Below are 20,830 nucleotides of genomic sequence, written 5' to 3'. Positions count from 1 at the left end.
AAAGCCCTCTCTCTTTCTGACTTTTCCGGATGCAAGTGCGAGGAGGTCAAGGTGAGAGGCTGAATGAAACAGAGTCAAGTTTGAAATATGTCGGAGGATTGGAGGATTGCTTTAGAGAGGGCTCTGTCCATGCCTGCCTCCTCTGCTAACACCAGACCTGAGTGACTTGGCACTTCGCAAGCAATGCAGGGAGCCTCTCTAGCTTTATTTATTTATTTCATTACTCAGCATAAAAAAATCTTCCCTCTCCTTTGCAAGAGAGAAGACTCCTCCAAGAGGCAAGATGAGTGCCGCAGCCCCCACCACTGCAAAGCGAGGGACCACGCTGGCAGTTGGCTCCCTCTTGGGTAAATGAACACATCGAGTTTTTTTAAACTTCCCCTGTGATCTCCACCGCACCACAGGATCTCAAAGGAAGTAAACTATTTGAGAGAGGAAGGCATGCCGGAAATGCATTTTTAGTAGGGGAGAAGAGAGACGCAGGAGACCGCTGGATGCCAGTAAATATCTGGGTTTATTTAGGTTATGTTCCCTCCAGCCTTTGATGTTGTGTGACATCCAGATGGTTGTGATTGTGACATTAGCAGTCAGCCAGTTTCATCACAGAGCTAGGCTCACTTCAAATGAGCAACGCTACAGCCAATTAACAGCAGGGGAATAGCCTGAGGAGGGGACTCAGGCGTTCATAAATTTTTGATAATGCCTCAGTTCTACTTGTCACTCCTGTCTTAGCCTTGTATAAGTCTCTCTCTCCATCTCTGTCTATCTGTCTCTCTGTCTCAATTAGAGTAAGCCTAAGGCTGGAATGGGTGTAGTATTGGGTACCGAGAGTGCAGACACAAGGTTCTGAGTTGGGTCATAGGGCTACGCACACAGTGGGGTCAGACAGGTCAGCCAAGTCCCACAGGCCACATTCACAGTGATCAGACATGGCAACCCCAGGCCTCCAGCACACTGTATCAACAAACCACAGGAATAACAGGCAGCTTTAGTTTGCTTGTTCAACCGTAACTCTTCAAATGCATAGTGTTTCCTACATACCACCTCTCGGCCTTCCTGACTTTGGAGGCTATAGCCTCGGTCTCTTTTTGAATACTACCCAAAAATAAGCAGGATATCAGTCAGTGTCCACAACAAAGCCATTAATGTGTCTCATGGAATCAGTGTAGTATATATATATATAGCTTTTTTTTCTGGAAAGAAAACCGTCAATGGCATTGGAAAGTGCTCAACAAATGAGGAGCGGAACATATATATATATATATATATATATATATATATATATATATATATATATATATATATATCAATACAGATGCAGGAAAAAAAAGTTTTAACACATAGCAGTACAAGCCTATTTTGTGCATCGCGCACTCATCAGCTGCTAATGTCAGTAATGAGTGTGCGACGCACAAAACAGGCTTGTACTGCTATGTATTAAAACTTCTTTTCCTGCATCTGTATTGATATTCCGCTCCTCATTAGTTGAGCACTTCTATCAACACTATTGATGGTTTCGGAAGAAAAATAAAATAAAAAAAAAATATATAAGGGACGTCCCAATCCGATCTTAAGGATCAGGGCCGATCCAGGCATTTTTTAAGAGATCAGATTGGATCGGATTGAGCAGAAAATAAGTCCGATCTTTTGTTTTGTTTTGCGACATCTCTGCTCAGTCCACTGTCACGCAGCTGTCGTAAACTGGGAGCACAATTTGCAACAGAATCAGGCATGACCAGGACGCAGCTAAAATGTCTGCAGTGTGGCGTTATTTTAAAATAGAAACTGAAAATAGCCCTACAGCCACTTGCAATGCTCGCAATGCATTGCATGGGGCGATTTTTGTACAGCTGCGTACAATACCACTGATTTGATTAGGCACCTAAAAAAAACACGAAACGGAACTTAACGAGTTCACTCAGCTAACCAAGGCGACGGCTGCACCGAAGCAACTCACACTGGAGGGTCCTTTTAAAAAGAGAGAGAAATTTCCTCCCGGCAGCGACAAGGCCAAAAAGGTAACTGAAAAAGTAGCTGAATTCATCGCTTCGAATGACCAGCCCATCACTGTGGTAGAGGACACTGGTTTTTGCCGTCTTTTGGAGCCACGTTATGTCCTACCCTCCTGACACTACATGTCATGCACAGCCCTGCCGGAGATGTACAACAACATTTACTACAGACATTTGGAGTTCTGAAGTTAGCCCTATGTCACTGAACACTGGATCGACTCCGCTTTTGAGTTGAAGTCTGCAGTATTGCATGCACATCCGTTTCTCGAGTCTCATACAGCAAAGCATGTCAAACAGGCAATTGAGGAGATGCTGAACATGTGGGAAACAGACAAGCATTTTGTGACTATTTGCACTAAGTGGAATGAGATATATATTTTAGTTTGTTTACAATTACTTGGCTATTTTGTTATAGAACAAATTAAAACCAGTGCTGCATGACAAGTGTACTTGATAAGAGCCATATTTATACTGTTTATTTTGAAAATAAATAAAAACCCATAAGGAACAGCTTGGATGCAGGCATTTTCTTTCTTAATGCATTGCAGAGCTATTCGATTGTCAAGCATATAAATTGGACTGGTTATTCTAGGAAAATGCATCGGATCAGATCGGTATTGGCAGACTGCAATGTTAAATGATCGAAATCGGATCGGGGCTCAAAAAAGTTGATCGGGACATCCATATCCATCCATCCATTATCCGAACCGTTTATCCTGTGCTCAGGGTCGCGGGGATGCTGGAGCCTATCCCAGCAGTTATTGGGCGGCAGGCGGGGAGACACCCTGGACAGGCCGCCAGGCCATCACATAGGGCTCACTCACACACGCACACGCACACACACACATTCATACCTAGGGGAAATATATATATATATATATATATATATATATATATATATATATATATATATATATATATATATAGCGCGAGAGAGAGAGAGAGAGAGAGAGAGAGAGAGAGAGAGAGAGAGAGAGAGAGAGAGAGAGAGAGCGTTTTTTTTCCTCGAAACCGTCACTGGTGTTGATAGACGTGCTCAACTAATGACTGAGGAGCGGAATATCAATACAGATGCAAAAAGTTTTAATACATAGCAGTACAAGCCTGTACTGTTGTGTATTAAAACTCTTTTTCCTGCATCTGTATTGATATATAAATTTGAAGAGAGACAGACGGAAGATAATTGAGATTGGGGGAACCACTGGGAACAACAAGGCTCACAAAATGCTGCCTCGGTGTTATTGAGGCTATTACAGCAATAAGAAATGCTGTGAAGTTTGGCCTTTTGCCGGAATCAGACTACAGAATTTCCATCCAATTTTGACACCATTTTGTCGTTGCTGACAAATTTCCAGTGTCGAGCCCTGATTATGAATGTCAGGAACCATGAATGGGGGTCTTCACCCCATGTAGTGTGACATAATTGAAGAACATTAATGTGGCGCCTGGGACGCCCCATAAACCCTGACAAAAAGTCTAGCATGTCAGAATTTTTTTGTATTTTCCTGCTTATTCTGACAACTCCTAAATGTTCCTTGACATTGACCAATAGGATGACAGAATGCTCTCTGGCGCACATATGTAAACTTGGCGAAGAGAAAACGATGCTGCTGTTGGGTGGAACGACAAAACCAAAGAAAGGTTTGTTGAGCAGTGGCAACAATACCCCTGCCTTTTAGACGCTTCCTCGATGAAGGAGGACCATAGCAGAGTAGGGATGGGTACTGAAACCCGGTATTAAACAGGTACTGGTGCTAAATTATTAAAGACCGTAGAATTGATAAACTCCAACGTTGATAAACTCCAATGTTAATGGTTCTGCTATCGGTATTGGAGAAATTAAGAAAATAAATTTCCTATTTATTTAGGCTACATAAACATTATCTTGCACCTTTTATCTCACCTACTACTACTACTTTCGACTGCTCCCGTTAGGGGTCGCCACAGCGGATCAACCGTTTCCATTTCTTCCTGTTCTCTGCATCTTCCTCTCGTCACACCAGCCACCTGCATGTCCTCCCTCACCACATCCAAAAACCTCCTCTTTGGCCTTCCTCTTTTCCTCTTGTCTGACAGCTCCATATTCAGCATCCTTCTCCCAATATACCCAGCATCCACACACGTCCAAGCCATCTCAATCTTGCCTCTCTTGCTTTGTCTCCAAACCGTCCAATCTGAGCTATCCCTCTAATATACTCATTCCTAATCCTGTCCTTCTTCATCACTCCCAGTGAAAATCTTAGCATCTTCAACTCTGCCACCTCCAGCTCCACCTCTTGTCTTTTCGCCAGTGCCACTGTCTCCAAACCATATAACATAGCTGGTCCCCACAATCATCTTGTAAACCTCTCCTTTAACTCTTGCTGGTACCCTTCTGTCGCAAATCACTCCTGACACTCTTCTCCACCCACTCCACCCTGCCTGCACTCTCTTCTTCACCTCTCTTCTGCACTTCCCGTTACTTTGGACAGTTGACCCCAAGTATTTTAACTCATACGCCTTCTTCACCTTGACTCCTTGCATCCTCACCTTTCCACTGTCCTCCCTCTCATTCACGCATAGGTACTCCGTCCTGCTCCTACTGAGTTTCAACCCTCTTCTCTCCAGGGCATACCTCCTTCTCTCCAGGCTTTCCTCAACCTGCACCCTACTCTTGCTACAGATCACAATGTCATCCGCAAACATCACAGTCCACGGAGACTCCTGCCTGATCTCGTCCGTCAACCTGTCCATCACCATTGCAAACAAGAAAGGGCTCAGAGCCCATCCTTGGTGTAATCCCACCTCCACCTTGAACCCATCTGTCTTTCCAACCGCACACCTCACCACTATCACACTTCCCTCATACATATCCTGCACCACTCCTACATACTTCTCTGCAGCTCCCGACTTCCTCATACAATACCACACCTCCTCTCTCGGCACCCTGCCGTATGCTTTCTCGAAATCTGCAAAGACACAATGTAACTCCCTCTGGCCTTCTCTATACTTCTCCATCAACACTCTCAAAGCAAACATCACATCTGTAGTGCTCTTTTGTGGTATGAAACCATACTGCTGCTCGCTAATCATCACCTCTCCTCTTAACCTAGCTTCTATTACTCTTTCCCATATCTTCATGCTGTGGCTGATCAACTTTATACCTCTGTAGTTACTACAGCTCTGCACATCGTCCTTGTTCTTGAAAATTGGTACCAGTATGCTTCTTCTCCACTCCTCAGGCATCCTCTCGCTTTCCAAGTTTGTGTTAAACAATCTAATTAAAAACTCCACTGCCATCTCTCCTAAACATCTCCATGCCTCCACAGGTATGTCATCAGGACCAACTGCCTTTCCAGTCTTCATCCTCTTCACAGCTGCCCTCACTTCCTCCTTGCTAATCCACCGCACTTCCTGATTCACTATCCCCACACCATCCAATCTTCTCTCTCCCTCATTATCTTCATTCATCAGCCCCTCAAAGTTCTCCTTCCACCTTCTCAGCACACTCTCCTTGCTTGTCAGCACATTTCCATCGCTATCCTTGATTGCCCTAACCTGCCGCACATCCTTCCCAGCTCGGTCCCTCTGTCTAGCCAATCAGTACAAGTCCTTTTCTCCTTCCTTGGTGTCCAACCTCTCATACAACCCACCATACGCCTTTGCCTTTGCCACCTCTCTCTTTGCTTTACGCTGCATCTCCTTGTACTCCTACTTTTATCTCACCAACTCCGTTTCTAATTTGCAATAAGATTAAGAGATTTGTCTATGATGCATTTTCGCTATTTCCAATCCAGAAGAGAGATCTCTCGCTGAGTCCGTCATAGGTTCGAGCTGAGGGGTGGAGACAGCTCTCTCTGCCCCTCTCTCAGACGTGCACATGCACACACATGCACACAACACACACGCTCACACACACAGCCTGATTTTAGTGACAATGGCGGGGTGAGAACCAAGCGGTGAAGTCTGGTTATACTTCACTAGAGCCAATGCTGACAATGCTCGTTGCCACAAGTGCGACAAGTCAAGGGCAGAAACACCAGCAAACTTTAGAAACATCTAGTGAAAGCGCATCAAATGCAGGCGGCGAAATGCAGTTTTCAACTGCCTAGCTCATAGTTCATCTCTCGTTGCCCCATCCACCTCAGGTATGTTATGTATGCTAGCAGTCTAGAGCCCACACCCGAGTTAACTAAATTATACAAACGTGTTAATGATTAAAAGTAACCCTCTGTCCAGACATGAGAAAATAAAACAATGTTAACTTTGTTAATTTGTTTTGTTTTTTTTCTCATAAAAAAAAAGAACCGATGGGGCATCCAGGTCGCGTAGCAGTCTATTCCATTGCCTACCAACATGGGGATCTCTGGTTTGAATCCCTGTGTTATCTCCGGCTTGGTCGGGCATCCCTACAGACACAATTGGCCATGTCTGCGGGTTGGAAGCCAGATGTGGGTATGTGTCCTGGTCGCTGCACTAGCGCCTCCTCTGGTCGATTGGGGCGCCTGTTCAGTGGAATAGTATGATCCTCCCATGCGCTACGTCCCCCTGGCGAAACTCCTCACTGTCAGGTGAAAAGAAGCGGCTGGTGACTCCACATGTATCAGAGAAGGCATGTAGTAGTCTGCAGCCCTCCACGGATGGGCAGAGAGGGGGTGGAGCAGAGACTGGGACGGCTCGGAAGAGTGAGGTAATTGGCCAGGTACAATTGGGGAGAAAAAAAAGGGGGGGGGTTAAAAAAAAGAAAAATAAGAGCCAGTAAGAGTACCGTTAAAGTACTGGATTGATAAAACAGTATCAGTAAGAGTAGTAGTACCATCAAAATCTTAAAAATACAATACTATGACAGAGTCAAGAAAGATGGGCTAAATGTTGGTGAGAAATAGCATAGGTGCCTCAGCAACCTAGTGAGTAGCTGGTTAAACTTTGCTAGGTTATTATTCCCCAGTAGCACTAGCTGCAACAGCATCCCCAATCCTTTTTTCTTTTCTTTTTCGTTTCGGAACACAAGACCACCAGCATCACACACAGCGCTTCTGTTGGCAATTTCTTGACCCTCCTTCCCGACGACCTATGAACTCACGCAAGATCGTGAAAAGCAGCATACGATGATTGGTCAGGGTCATATTTGTAGTGTTGCCAGTCTCCCAGCCAAGACACAGCAAGAATGTATGGCACTATGATTGCCTAATCTGACATGGTGACCATCATGAAAGACTCTGATCCTGGCTTTACAGACACCAGTGTACAGTGCAGCACTGAGATAGAACGGATGAGCTACAGAGTATACAAAAACAATCCTGCAGGATGACTGGCATTCTGTCGTCTTCTCTTCCATCACTGAGTGGCAGGCATGATGAGGCCACCCTGTGCATCCTAACCAACATACTCAAGGACAGTTCATCCCCCCTGCACGGTTTCCTGCCTGCAGCCTCAACATCCACTTACTCGCTTCATCAGTGCAAGGAATTCATAGTGCCCATGAGTAGAACCAAAAAACACAAACTTTCCTTTATACTTCATGTCCTTCGATTGTTTTATAAATGACATTTATTTTAGGGTTTATGCTCTTAATTTTTTTGCTCATGATGCTGATCGCTGTTATGTTTAACCCATTTCAGGATTCACTGTTTAAAAACTGTGTTTCTATGCTGTTGTACCCTGCCTTGTCAAAGTTTAATAAATGAAACTTGAAACTTGATGAAAAGCCCCATGCTTTGGCAACTTTCAACCAAGATGAAAGATGCAAATGCCCGAGAAGTCAAGAAGATTAATTTAGCCCAGCTTGCCCCAAAGACCTGGTATGGTAACATACTGTTCTCAAACGGAGGCCCGGGATGAGACATGGTAATCCTTTTTCAAAACTCCATGCACCCATTTTGAGCTAAATGAAAAGATTGCCTGAATACTGTCAGTCATTATTTCTATGATATTCTAGTATCAGTCAGTGAGTGGGCACTTGTATTACACACTACACCATCCTTAAAAAAAGTTTTAATGTTGGACGCTAAGACTCACTTTTGATATCACATAATGAATTTAGAAAAACAAAATGACAACCACCATTGCACTGCACAACCATAGCAAATTATTGTAGCATGACACAAACAAGTGTATGCGCTAAGTAAGGGTGAACAAGATTCCCCTACACATGCTAGGAATAGGCAGGTTAAAGTATAAAAGCATGAGCCCCCAACCCCGCCAATATAATTTAATCAATTCTGAGTTATGGACCTCGCAGCCCTCTCTGAGCATGCATGCACACATGCATGCACACACTCAGAAAAATCGATTGCCCACGCCCTCCTGTTGAAAACAACATTGGCAGCGCATGCGTGCTCCAAAGATGATATGGTTAGCTCATGCCACTGACAGAAAAATAGATGAGAATGTCAGGCAGGGAAATATGACTCCCTGAAAAGCCAATCTGGGACCTGAAGCTCGTACAGATAGCTGGTGGACAAGTTATCAGAAGGGGATGTTTATTTTAAAGTTTCGAGTATTAGCTTTCACAGATGTCTGTACACTGAACACATTACCGATAATAATCAAACTTCAGTCCTTATTACTGGTGCACTCTGCAACCAAACACAGAAGTTGACTGGGAGGCAGTGTTCTCTGACATGACAGACCCATCCCAGTGCATGGACTTCTGGATTCCAGTAGCTTCCACAGCCAATCAGAGAGACGCTGCCCTGGGGTGGCTGTACCAGTTACCAGTTGGTGACTCCTCTCTTGCTCATTCATGAAATTATTCTTTCTTTGGGGTGAACTTGGTTCATTTCCACTGCTGACAGGAAATAATGTGGTTTCCTGCCAAGACTTCAGAGCCCATGCTCACAACATGGGTCAAGATGTGTCCTGATAACACCCCGTTGCGTAAGGCAACATAGCCATACAGGCACATTCACAAGCTCACATGCAATACACATAGGAAAAGTCTGTGACGAGGTTTGTTTTTTCCCCACAGCCATTTGACTAATTGACCGTTATGGGTATTTTCTAGGTTTGTATTGGTTATTAGGTTTGTAGTCTAAGATCTAAGTCTCATTGCATCTGTGAGGAAGAGACAAGATTAAGAAGAGAATGGATAAGTTTCAGGTGTCTCGTATCTATAAAATTCCTTACTTACAAGTCATGTTGTAGTATGTTGCATAATCTACAATTTATCAAGCCTGGTGGAGCAAAATGGAATGAGAAAGGGGAAAACAAAAGTGTGAATATTTCCTTGAGGAAAAACAAGCTCAAATGTAGATAAACTATGAGATCATAGACCAGACACACTTCATACCACGCCTACAGTGCTGGTGTGTGTCACATCTGGGGAGCCACAGCTGGAATAAGATTGGGAGCGAGTGCTTGCAGACACACTTTGGGCACATTTAATGGACACTTTCTTTGCTACCCTGCTGCCCGCCTGTCTGTTCCCCTTGCATTCCATCCATCTCGACCTTTCCTCTCCTCCTCTTATTTTTACTGCCATTTATCTTAAGGAGGCAGTTGCAATCTGCAACGGTCAAACAAGGTAAAAGCAAATAGGGTGGCCTCTGTTACCACCCTCCACCCACACCCATAACACCTAAGTCTACTCCACCACCTCTCTCCCTTTCTCCATCCATTCATCCATCATCAATCCATGTCTGTTGCCAGGGGAATAATGGCACTCAGGGTGCATGTGGCTGATTGGGGCTTTTGGCTGACTGAGAGATGACATGCTGGGTGTGGACATCATCCCCTCCACCAGAGGAAAAGACCAATTTAGAGCCCATGCGTGTTTGATAGGTAGGGCTGGTCATCACACAGACATGCACACACAGATAAACACAAGCCTGCACGCACAATTATTTGTGATCTTGAGTCTACGGCAGCACGTGTGCAGATTTCCCATTTCCCTTAAGTCCTTTCCAGGAAAAATAGTGACAATGGCTGGGAAGCTGGGTCCTGATAAGAGATGCCAAAACACACATTCTGACTTCAGCCCAATGTTGATAACGACAAGCTAGGAGGCAGCTCCACTGTTTACACACTGGGGAAACCCTTTTCAGAGGACACTCTTGGTTATTCCCACAAGGCGCCATGAGCACGCATGTGTCCGTGTGTATGTGCATATTCACTCCTAGGACTCTACACTTACAGGTCACGTCCAGGTCAGCATCTAGTTTGCTGAATTTGAGGGAGCCTTGATGAGACTGGTCCAGTGCAGTGATCCACGAAACACATTTGCCTTTCAAATGTATGCAAATCAGTATAATTTTGTCTTTGCTTTGATTAATGACCTGCTGTGGCACACAAGAAAACAAAACCTTGATGAACATGTGGGTCCATTTTTACTGGCGAGACTAGAAGCTAGGGACATTTTTTTTATTTTTTTATAGAATGACTACAGCATACCGACTGAAATTTAAAGAGTGAGATCATAATGTGCTTAATTGGGGCTGGGACCCTTCAGTGGAAATCTGTGTCTTATTTAGACATTTGGTGTGGATAGTTGGGCATGTGTGTGGAAAAAAAACCAAGAGACCGAGAGTATGTCATCCTCGTTTCCACCAAACCCCAATTTTCAGACTCTCACATGGATACTGACCACTGTCTGGGCCATAATAGCCTTTCCCATTTACCAAGACCCTAAAATTACAATGTGCTGACTGGCAGGCAGACGTTCGCTGCTAGCAGACGCCTGTAGGGGGCAAACTGCGGTGATTTCAGAAGAGTGATTCCGTTTTTCCCATCCCACAAACACAACGTCTTTCCATGAGTTAAATATAGCGTCACTGAAAACTCGTTGGAATAAAGGATGGTCAAAAGACAACAAGTAGACGGGCTAGACAAGTAGAAAGAAACCATGTTTACAGAGAATGGGTTGTGTGTGTGCTATATTTGGTGCATTACATCAGAGTGCATCAACAGCACTCAATGCATTGCCACTCCCCTTTGCCTCCCTGCCCTGAATGAGGGATATGATCAATAAATGGTGGGGTGAGGTAGAGAGAGAGAGAAAGACGGAAAATAGATATCTGGTGTTTATACCTCCAGGCATGTAAATGGACAATTTTCCCTTGGTCACAATAGTCAACCACTAAATTATAATTAGACATTTTGAAAAGGACAAATAAAGCTCTACACAGTGATAACTTTAAATTCTATTTTCTATGTCACAGCAAATGAGCAGGGGTGGATTATATGAAAAGTCCTGGAAAAGGTCTTGAGCATTAGAACAATGTTGTAACGACAAAGTCAAGCACAGTGCCTACAAAAACAAACAACAAGGATCGTCTCCTGTATGACTCATTCTGTTAGTGCCAAGTGAGGTTAAAAGGAGATCCTGGAGCGCCTCCATAGCCAAATGGTTACAGCTCATACCATATGGCCACATGGTCGCAATCATCGCCGGTTCGATTCCAACCTGCAACCTTTGTCGTATGTCTTACCCCCCCCCCCATTTCTTGTCTGCCTCTTCACTATCACTGTCTAATAAAGGTGAAAATGCCCAGTAAAATAATCTTTTAAAATAAAAAATAAGGAGATCCTCTTCTTTGCAGATACTCAGAACCAAGGGCTTTATTTGCTCCAGAACCATCCTGCTTACACAAGGGCCACAATGGGCTGAGCAAGGTAGACAAAGCAAGAGAGAGAGAGAGAGAGAGAAAGAGAGAGAGAGACTACACACATATACACACACACACACACACACACACACACACACACACACACACACACACACACACACACACACACAGTGTTTTTATTTTAATGACTGGGAGCAGCTGTGCCTAAATTACCCCAGCGTGGCTACCATCACTTTGCTCTTGGGGTGTGGCGGGTGAAGTAGAGGAGGGGTCCGCCTACTAAGGGGGGGTTAGGGAAGGCAAGCCTCAAAATCTCTCATTACACAAAGGGATAGCCTAAGATGCATCCCCATGGCCCCCTGAGGTCTCAACTCTCATTAGACCCAAGGGGTGACAGCAGTTCATCTAAGCACTGAACCTTATGGATGAAAAAAGACCCACCCTTGTGTGTGGTAGGGGTCATGTTAAGAAACACACCTGCCTTGTTATCCACATGCCATACCCAGGTAACATCAGGTCAAACAGAGCAGGTCAAAGGCCACAAAAGTAGTATTGTAACTTCATGTAGCTACATTTCAACTTTTTATGTTCTAGCACACGTGGGACCGTATGGCAAAAAAAGTGCCTGTTCTTCTGCTTATTAACACTTAATATCAATTTGCTGATAAGGCTGTTACCAGATCAGATTTTCCGAGAAATGAGTGTAAAATTTAGAAGTGAGTACCACCGTGTTTAAAAGACAGATGGTTATGGTGGGAGGCCTAAAGAATGAGTTTTGAGATAAGCTAGTCTAATGGAGACTCAAGGTAAAGCACGACTGACTATGGCTAAATTGTTTTAATGCAATTTCTCAATGCCCCCTTGCACCAGAAAGTATGCAATGACAGGTCTGGATGGATAGATATCTGACTTTTCTCACACTGCTGCAGAGGCAGTCGGGCCCACACTGTAATGTGAATCCTACTGTTTTTGTGGATGTAAATCCAGACACAATTAATGTAAGCAATAAAAAGTGTGTATGTGTGTATGTGTGTGTGTGTGGTGGGGGCAAACCAGAGGCAGATTTAATAAACGCAGACTCAGGGCATATAATGATGTGATCTCACAAAATCTAAGAATATGATCTCTAAACTGTATGAAAATTTAACATGTAACCATAGCAACTGGGAAGCACTGGAATAGAAAACCCGTTGAGTGAGGAAAACCACACCACAACTATACTGATGACCCAGAACATTATGACCACACACAGGTGAACCAAATAACGTTGATCATCTACAAACAAGTCTGGGTAGATTAGATGGTAAGTCAACAATCAGTTCTCGTAGTCAACGTGTCGGATGCAGGAGAAATGGGCAGGAGTAAAGACCTGAGTGACTTTGACAAGGCCAAATTGTTATGGCCAGACGACTGGGTCAGAGCATCTCTGAAATGGCAAGGTTTGTGGGGTGCTCCTGGTCAGCAGTGGTGAGTACATATCGATAGTGATCCAAGGAGGGACAAACCGGCGACAGGGTGTTGGGCGCTCAAGGCTCATCAATGCACGAGGGCAACGAAGGCTATCCTGTCTGGTCTGAACCGACAGAAGGTCTAGTGTGGCACAAGTCACAGAAAATTTAAATGATGGTTACGAGAGGAATCTGTCACAACACACTGCATCGCACCCTGCTGTGTATAGGGCTGCGTAGCCGCAGACCAGTCAAGAGTACCCATGATGACCCCTGTTAACCTTCAAAAGCGCCTACAATAGGCACGCAAGCATAGGTACTGGACCTTGGAGCAGCGGAACAAATTTGCCTAGTCCAGTGATGGCACCAGGATGCACTGTGGGAAGACAACAAGCTGGTGGAGGGAGTGTGATGCTCTGGAAAAGGTTCTTCTGGGAAACCATGGGTCCGGCCATTCATGTGGACGTCAATTTGACACATGCCATCTACCTAAACATCGTTGCAGACCAGGTACACCCCTTCATGGAAATGGTATTCCCTTATGGCAGTGGACTCTTTCAGCAGGATAATGCACCCTGCCACACTGCACACATTGTTCAGGAATAGTTTGAGGAACATGATGAAGTGTTCAAGGTGTTACCCTAGCCTCCAGATTCTCCATCTCTCAATCTTATTGAGCATCTGTGGGATGTGCAAGAGTGACATGTCTGATTCCAGGGTGGCTCCACCTCACAACTTATAGGACTTGAAAGATCTGCTGCTAATATTTTGGTGCCAGATACCAAAGGACACCTCCAGGGGTCTTGTAGAGTCCATGCCTCGGTGGGTCGGTGCTGTTTTGGCGGCACATGGTGGACCAACAACATATTAAGCAGTAAGGCTGGGTATTGGCAAGAACCTCATGATACGGTACGTATCACGATGCATATTGCGATACGATGCATATTGCCATAGGATGCATATTGTGATACATTGCATACTCTACATAATTTTTTTAAATTTGAAAACATAGCTTAAAATACAACTTGCTGTGTACCACCTGGGTAGTTTAATATTTACATCATAATATACTTTGATAACTCAGAAGACAAATTGAGTCAAAACTACTTAATTTAAAATTTCCATTCCAGGGCGTCTGGGTAGCGTAGCGGTCTATTCCGTTGCCTACCAACACGGGGATCACCGGTTTGAATCCCTGTGTTAGCTCTGGCTTGGTCAAGCGTCCCTAAAGACACAATTGGCCGTGTCTAGGTATGTGTCCTGGTTGCTGCACTAGCGCCGCCTCTGGTCTGGCGGGCGCCTGTTCAGGGGGAGGGGAACAGCGTGATCCTCTCATGTGCTATGTCCCTGTGGCAAAACTCCTCACTGTCAGGTGAAAGAAGCGGCTGGCAACTCCACATGTATCGGATGTGGTAGTCTGCAGCCCTCCCCAGCTCGGCAGAAGGGGTGCAGCAATGATCGGGACAGCTCGGAAGAGTGGTGTAATTGGCCGGGTGCAATTGGGCAGAAAAAGGAGGAAATTTTGTTTTTCCATTCCACTTTATTAGAACAGTATTTGGATTGCACAGTCCACACTGTGTCACGGAACTGACATGTAGATGCCATAACATCTTATGAAAATAAAGTGTGCATATTAAGCATTCTTACTGTGTCACCTAACACACTGACCTGAAATGCCGATGCCATATCATATGAAAATAAAAATGTGCATATTAAGTATTCTTGTGTCACAGAACAAACTGAACTCAACTGCAATGTAGATGCTATAACATCATAAAATAAAGTGTACATTTAAGTATTCTTATTGTCACTGAACACACTGAGCTGAAATCCATTTAAAACATAATTTTAATGCATCAATACTATGGGCTGGAAAATTGATAAAGTATTGTGAAAAAATATTGCAATACTGAGCTGTATAGATTTTTGTGCAGCCCTATTAGGCAGGTGGTCTTAATGTTTTGGCTCACCAGTGTATGACATCCAACAAGTACTAAATGGGAATTTATAAATTCTACAAAGTTTAAAAAAAAGAGTGAATAGAAAGTTTTTTTTTCAATGAAAACTGCCTTTTCAATTCTCTACTATCGCTTATATTCTGCCAAACCATGTAGCTCTTGCTGAGATCAAAACAATGTCTCACTTAGGCAGTGGAAAATCTCATTTAAAAGCAACAAACAATTTTGATAATGTAGATGTTTCAATGTACTGAATGCTGAAGAGGATGAAGGACCAACTCCTACTTTTTCATTATCACTGACTTCGGAACAAATCCTTTAGCCACACATTATCATTACCTCTACACTCTCCATGCAGGACACCTGTGCACTGCACATCTACAGATGTCATCAGTCATACCATAAACATGGCACAGTTAGGGCCTTCCCCTCACCCATTCCAAAAGATTTATGTCGTTCATCCTCAACTGGTTCTGAGTTGGTAAGAGGATTACAACACACACAGCACTGTTACCATTTTCTGACGATGAGTTAATCCAAAACATGCCACCGCCACTATGCTGTTATGACATATCAAGCCAGGCTTGGATGATGATGACAATAACGATGATGTAACCTCAGAAGCCAGTGTGCCTCGGGGGGCTAGCGGGGCAAACGGATGTGGTTTGGAATGTGCCATTTATCTGGGTTTGGCATGCAGAGTCAGAAAAGGCCTGGCAAGATTAGTACGACAAATATACATTTCTGTTTTTGTGCTGTTTGCCCACAGACGTTTGTCAGAGGAAAAACAAAAGCTCACTCCTTACACTGGCAGGTGTGATGTGCTGCCCTCAGCAACGCTCATTTTCTCCATGCTGAACACCCTTTGCTAAGCAACTGTGCCAGACTATTCTGTTTGAATTCAATGCTGTCAGAGACCAATGACATCCTGCAGAAGCAGGTTCTCCTGATCGTTGCAAACGTGTCTAGTTGACAGTAACGACAGATTTAGAGAGACAGTAGACAGATGAAAGCCAGCTTGCACTCCCAGCTACTTCCCTCACTTTAAATAGGACTTAAACAAACGGCACAGCTGCAATTGTGAGGGGGGGGATTTTAAATAAGCATACTGTGAAAGTCTGGCATAACATTTGACACGTTTTATCTCAAGGTCAAACAACTTTTTTGCCCCCCCCCCCCCCCCGAGTGCTGTCTAATCTGACTACCATCAATAATCATGTATGGTCCAAACAGCATGCCTGGGGTACAGTCACGGAAATAAGGCAGCAAAACGGAACAGAATCGAGAGCCGTCAGGTCAGCTGAATGAACAGAACCGCCAACAGCACGCGTCCTCAGAAACGAACACTCTGTCCGACAAGCTTTTCCCACCCCCCATCTACGCCCACTGACTCACCTCGCAAGATGGAGATACGGCTCCGTGTTGGCTCTCCTCGTTGTCCTGCGGCGGATCAGTCCAACGTGTCGCCATTATTTCATTTCAAACCACAGGGAGAAGAAGTCCTGTAGAGCCCACATCGAGGGGAAGCGGGATGCCAAAACCGAGCGGTGCTGCGTCCATCCGCGGCGTTCAGGAAATAGACCTAATCCACGCCGTCCTCCTTCTTCATGTCCGTTTATGGGTTACGATCTAAAGCGGACACAAGTTGCAACGTTACCGAAGGAAAAAGGGGCACGAGGCAAAGTGATCTATTCTCTCACCCCCCCCCCCGGCCCCACGCGGGTCGCCCGTGCGAGTGGGACGCACGAGCTAATCCCAGTAGTAAAACGACAACTTTAGCCCTGCTCCGCTTCAATACACGCTTCACCAGCTCTTTTTTACATATTGTTGGAGCAAGGGCTTTTTCCAAGAGAAGCCAAAGTTACCGAAGGACGCGCGTACTATCGAGGCTCTACTTGGTTCATGAAGATGCCTAATTCTAAACGAACGAGAGCGCTTTCTCGACTAGGAGTGAAACCGCGTCTCGGCTCGCGCGCGCGCGGGGGGTTCTGGCGTCCCTACGGAGGCAGGCGTGAGAAATGTGTAGGGTGGGCGAGAACTCACCTATAGTCGGCAAATATCGTAACGGCTGCACGATAAACACCGTATACGTGTGAAATTAGCGAGCCGGCGTGTGTAACTGAAGCCCGGGAGTGCTTTCACGAGCCGTCTGAGCTTCAACGGCTGAGGGACGTCAAGGCGACACCAGCCACCGTGAGCCGAGCCAAACGCCACATATAACCAGAAAACTACGATAAGCAAACGTCCTCAGACCTGTGGACAAAACACAACGGGTCGCTCTGTTCGCGTGTTGCTGCTGCTGCTGCTGTTGTTGTTTTCCTCCCCTCTCCCCAAACGTAAACGCGAGCGGGTTTCCTTACCAACCGCGTTCAAGCAGACGACAGGTTGCCGCTAACATTATCGGGCTTTCAACCTACCTGTCACGGATTCCCAGAAAACCCCCGAAGTGCGAAAACGTACGCCGTCCATGTTTCTGGGAGAAAGGATGTCGGTTTTTCGTAAAGCCTTCTTCGTCTTGCCGAAACAGAAGCGAAACTGTCAGAAGCCCACAGGGCGGGGAGGAGGAGGAGGTCTGCGCGTCCTCCTGAGCTACGCTGGCTGGAAAACGCTTTTTGCTACCTGTTGTTAGGAGAAACACACTCGGGAAACACGGCGAACACCCGCTGAGGATGGATTTCTTTGCGAGAACCCGCCGAAAAAGCGAAAACCCGGGAGTTCCTTCATGTCGTCCGATTTCTTGTTTCACTTCCACGATATTTGGGCAAATGATTTTTTTTTCTTTTTCCCAAGAAAGCCTTTCCTATCTCGGACACAGTTGGCGGCGCGACGAGCCAGACTAGATGGACGAATCTCCGATTCCGCCTAAGCCCCGCCCTCTGCTGTCCCTCGGGGCGCTTGTCCAATCAGAGTGGTCATTTAAATTTGTATTTTAAACCCAGCCAACTGGCCACGTTCTTACGTAACACGCCTAATGAAGTGACGAGGCTGGTCGATACTGGTCCGCTCAGGACCACGCTGAGGACCGGACACAAATAAACATCGTTTCACACCGCAGCGCGCGGACGCGTATCCGTTCTGCGTCCTGAGCAGACTGGTTCAAAGGGCACGGAAATGGTTGGCATAGTAATGACGCAATCACGCACAGTCAAAACAAACAAACAAACAAACATCCTCGTTGCTCTACATATCCCCCAAATCCAGCCAACTGGTTTACAGACCCCGAGATGATCAAGCAGAAGTGCAGGGAGACCACATTGTAAGGGGGGCATGGGAAGCCCTGGGTTTGCGCATCTTTTCCAAGTGTTCGGTTGGTAACACATTCGCTGATCTATTATCAGCTATCAGAGCAAACGTCCTTTATAGCTCCTTAACTTTATTATGGTGACATGTAGGGCATGGCAGCCGCATGGGACTCTGCGATGTATGAAAAAGACTCCCTAGCTGATCTGACAGAGACAAAGGCTGACAGTGTTCTGTTTGCAGGCCACTCAGACAGCACAATGGAGGATGGGACAATGGTCTTTTGACCTATTCTGTTGCGAGGTCTCCCTGGCTTCAGAGGGAGGCTATTGTCTAAAGAGCTGGTGCACCCTCATCCAGACAATGGAGACTTTAGATGGCTTGATTTAAGAGGGATATGCATAATGTGACAGCAAATAAGAGTTCCATATTCATTTTGATGCTTTTATCGATCGAACCCAGCTTGGCTACAGTGGATTATTTTATTATTCATACACCAGGATCATATCCAGTGGATGAAGTGAGTGCATCGGCTATAAAGCTGTTAATGACAAGTTTACGGCAACACTGGAAACACAGCTGTTTTCCCTTAGAAACACCAAATAACCTGTCTCCAAATGTTTGAACTTTGTCTGATAAAAAAAAAGAAGAAAAAAAGAAAAGAAAACCAATTATAAGCAAACTGTAAAACTGTTTGGAGCACTAAAATTTACTGGCTCGTCCAATAACAGCCAACAGAGATCATCGCTGGGGCTCATTTCCAAAAATCGTTTAGCCTACTAGAGTTAGTGCAACAACATTTTCTCCTGAATGCATAATACTGTAACAAGCCGAAACAGAGCTGGATGCAATGCAATGGTGCTCTGTGAAGGACAAAGTTAAACAGAACGTGTTATTTCTTCAGGGAAATAGGGAACACATATGGTGCACTGTTTCACTGAAAAACAACCCTATCTCTTCCTCTCTTTCCATTTATTGATCTATTCATCTAGATAGATAGCTGATGGATGGATGGGTGGGTGGGTGGGTATATAGATGATGGATGGATGGATAGATAGATAGAATCTACACTTAGTGCTATCACTGGGCAGCACGGTGGCCCAGTGGTTAGCATTGTTGTCTCACAGCAAGAAGGTCCTGGGTTCAAACCCCAGGCTGTCCCTGGTCCTTTCTGTGTGGAGTTTGCATGTCCCCCCCCCCCCCCCGTGTCTGTGTGGGTTTCCTCCGGGTGCTCCGGTTCCCTCCAACCATCAAAAAGACATGCATGTTAGGGTTAACACTCCTGTCTGTGCTCCTGACCAAGGCAATGGAAAGAAAAAGTGGGGTTGGTCCCCGGGCGCTGCAGCTGCCCACTGCTCCTACACAATAGGATGGGTTAAATGCGGCTCTCTTCTTTCTTAGTGCTACCAGATTGATTAAGACATTAGGTTCCCCCTAATGGCTGGATACATCAGCTCTTCAGATGTTATGTAAGGATTACTTTGTGATGTCATGTGTATCTTTTTTTGTGTTTGTTAGTTGTTTTTTATAGAGGGTGTGGGGATTCCCTTGTCGTCATAGAGCTTGCTGAGGCTAATTTCTAGCCATGGATGCAGTTTTGCTGAAGTGGCTTGGACTTGTAACAGTTAGGCTGCGTTACTGACAATGTCCTCTTTACACCAACCGTGCAAACTGCCCAGTTGCAGAATCCAAGTGAGTCGAACAGTCAGCAGGAGAGAGATTACAAGGTCTCTCATGGCAGCAAATGTTTGGCTGGATTAGGACATCACATGAAGCATGAGTTCAAAGCCCGGTAGTGTCAGGATAGGGAAAGGTGGACATGAATCCACGCTACCTCATGCCGAGTGTGTGAAACAGGTTCACAATGGTACATTACATCCAAAGAGAAAATGATTTGTCAAAGACAAATTCCTCTTGCAGTTTTTCATCAGCGGGTGCCTAAAAGTCAGTCTCACTGCAGGTTGCATGAATGGATCTGGCACTAAATTTGATAATTGGATGAAACCCAGTAGCAATCAATCAGTCAAGCCCTCTGGCCGCCACTAATAGGAACACGGTGTACAGAGGCGCATAGCCTATTATTGGACTAAGATGTGTCAGCTAAGTACTGTTGTAAAGTTTCTCCACCTTGGGATAAGAGAAGGGCTGTTATTGAGGACAAACCCACCAACCAACATTTTTATTTTCACAATAGTTCCCAGAATCAACGGAAGTACTGTCAAACTGGTTGACGTTATAAAAGGAAAGTATGGAAGAATATATTAAATAACACTATCCCACAGATATAACGGATATTCATCTGTACTGGTGGTTGGTTGCTTAATGGTCCACACCCACCGGGAGTCACAATTTAGCCGCCTTCCTGTTTTCCTTACTGAATAACGGCGTCGTCGTTGTGTGTGACTGAGTTTTAGGTGAGGTGAACTCAGATGTGTTATTCATCTCATATGCCGCGACTCATGTGAACAGAACAGGCAAACGCATCGAGAGCAGCGATTCGTGTGATGTGAACAGACCCGGTGCAGTAATACAGTGGGGGTGGACCCCAGGGGTGGCCCGATCTCCCAGGCCGGACAATGAAATAATGGGTTCAGGGAGTAAACACGTTTTATCTGTTGTCCTGGTGA

The 20,830-nt window shown here is 45.2% G+C and overlaps 1 protein-coding gene across 1 annotated transcript in view; it reads right to left on the bottom strand.

Moving 5' to 3' along the window:
- LOC130129790 (rho GTPase-activating protein 21-like) overlaps positions 1 to 17,811 on the bottom strand; it is a 107,484-nt gene extending 89,673 nt beyond the window's left edge. Inside the window, exons 1-2 of the mRNA XM_056299441.1 lie at positions 17,381 to 17,811; positions 16,359 to 16,592 (exon numbers count right to left, since the gene is read on the bottom strand). Coding sequence (XP_056155416.1) covers positions 16,359 to 16,433 — 75 coding nt within the window. The 5' untranslated portion in view covers positions 16,434 to 16,592; positions 17,381 to 17,811. The remainder of the gene's footprint in view (positions 1 to 16,358; positions 16,593 to 17,380) is intronic.
- Between the last annotated feature and the right edge of the window lie 3,019 nt (positions 17,812 to 20,830).

The sequence above is a fragment of the Lampris incognitus genome, chromosome 19 (assembly GCF_029633865.1).
Source record: "Lampris incognitus isolate fLamInc1 chromosome 19, fLamInc1.hap2, whole genome shotgun sequence".
NCBI classification, from domain to species: Eukaryota; Metazoa; Chordata; class Actinopteri; order Lampriformes; family Lampridae; genus Lampris; species Lampris incognitus.
This window is presented reverse-complemented; position numbering and strand designations above follow the sequence as displayed.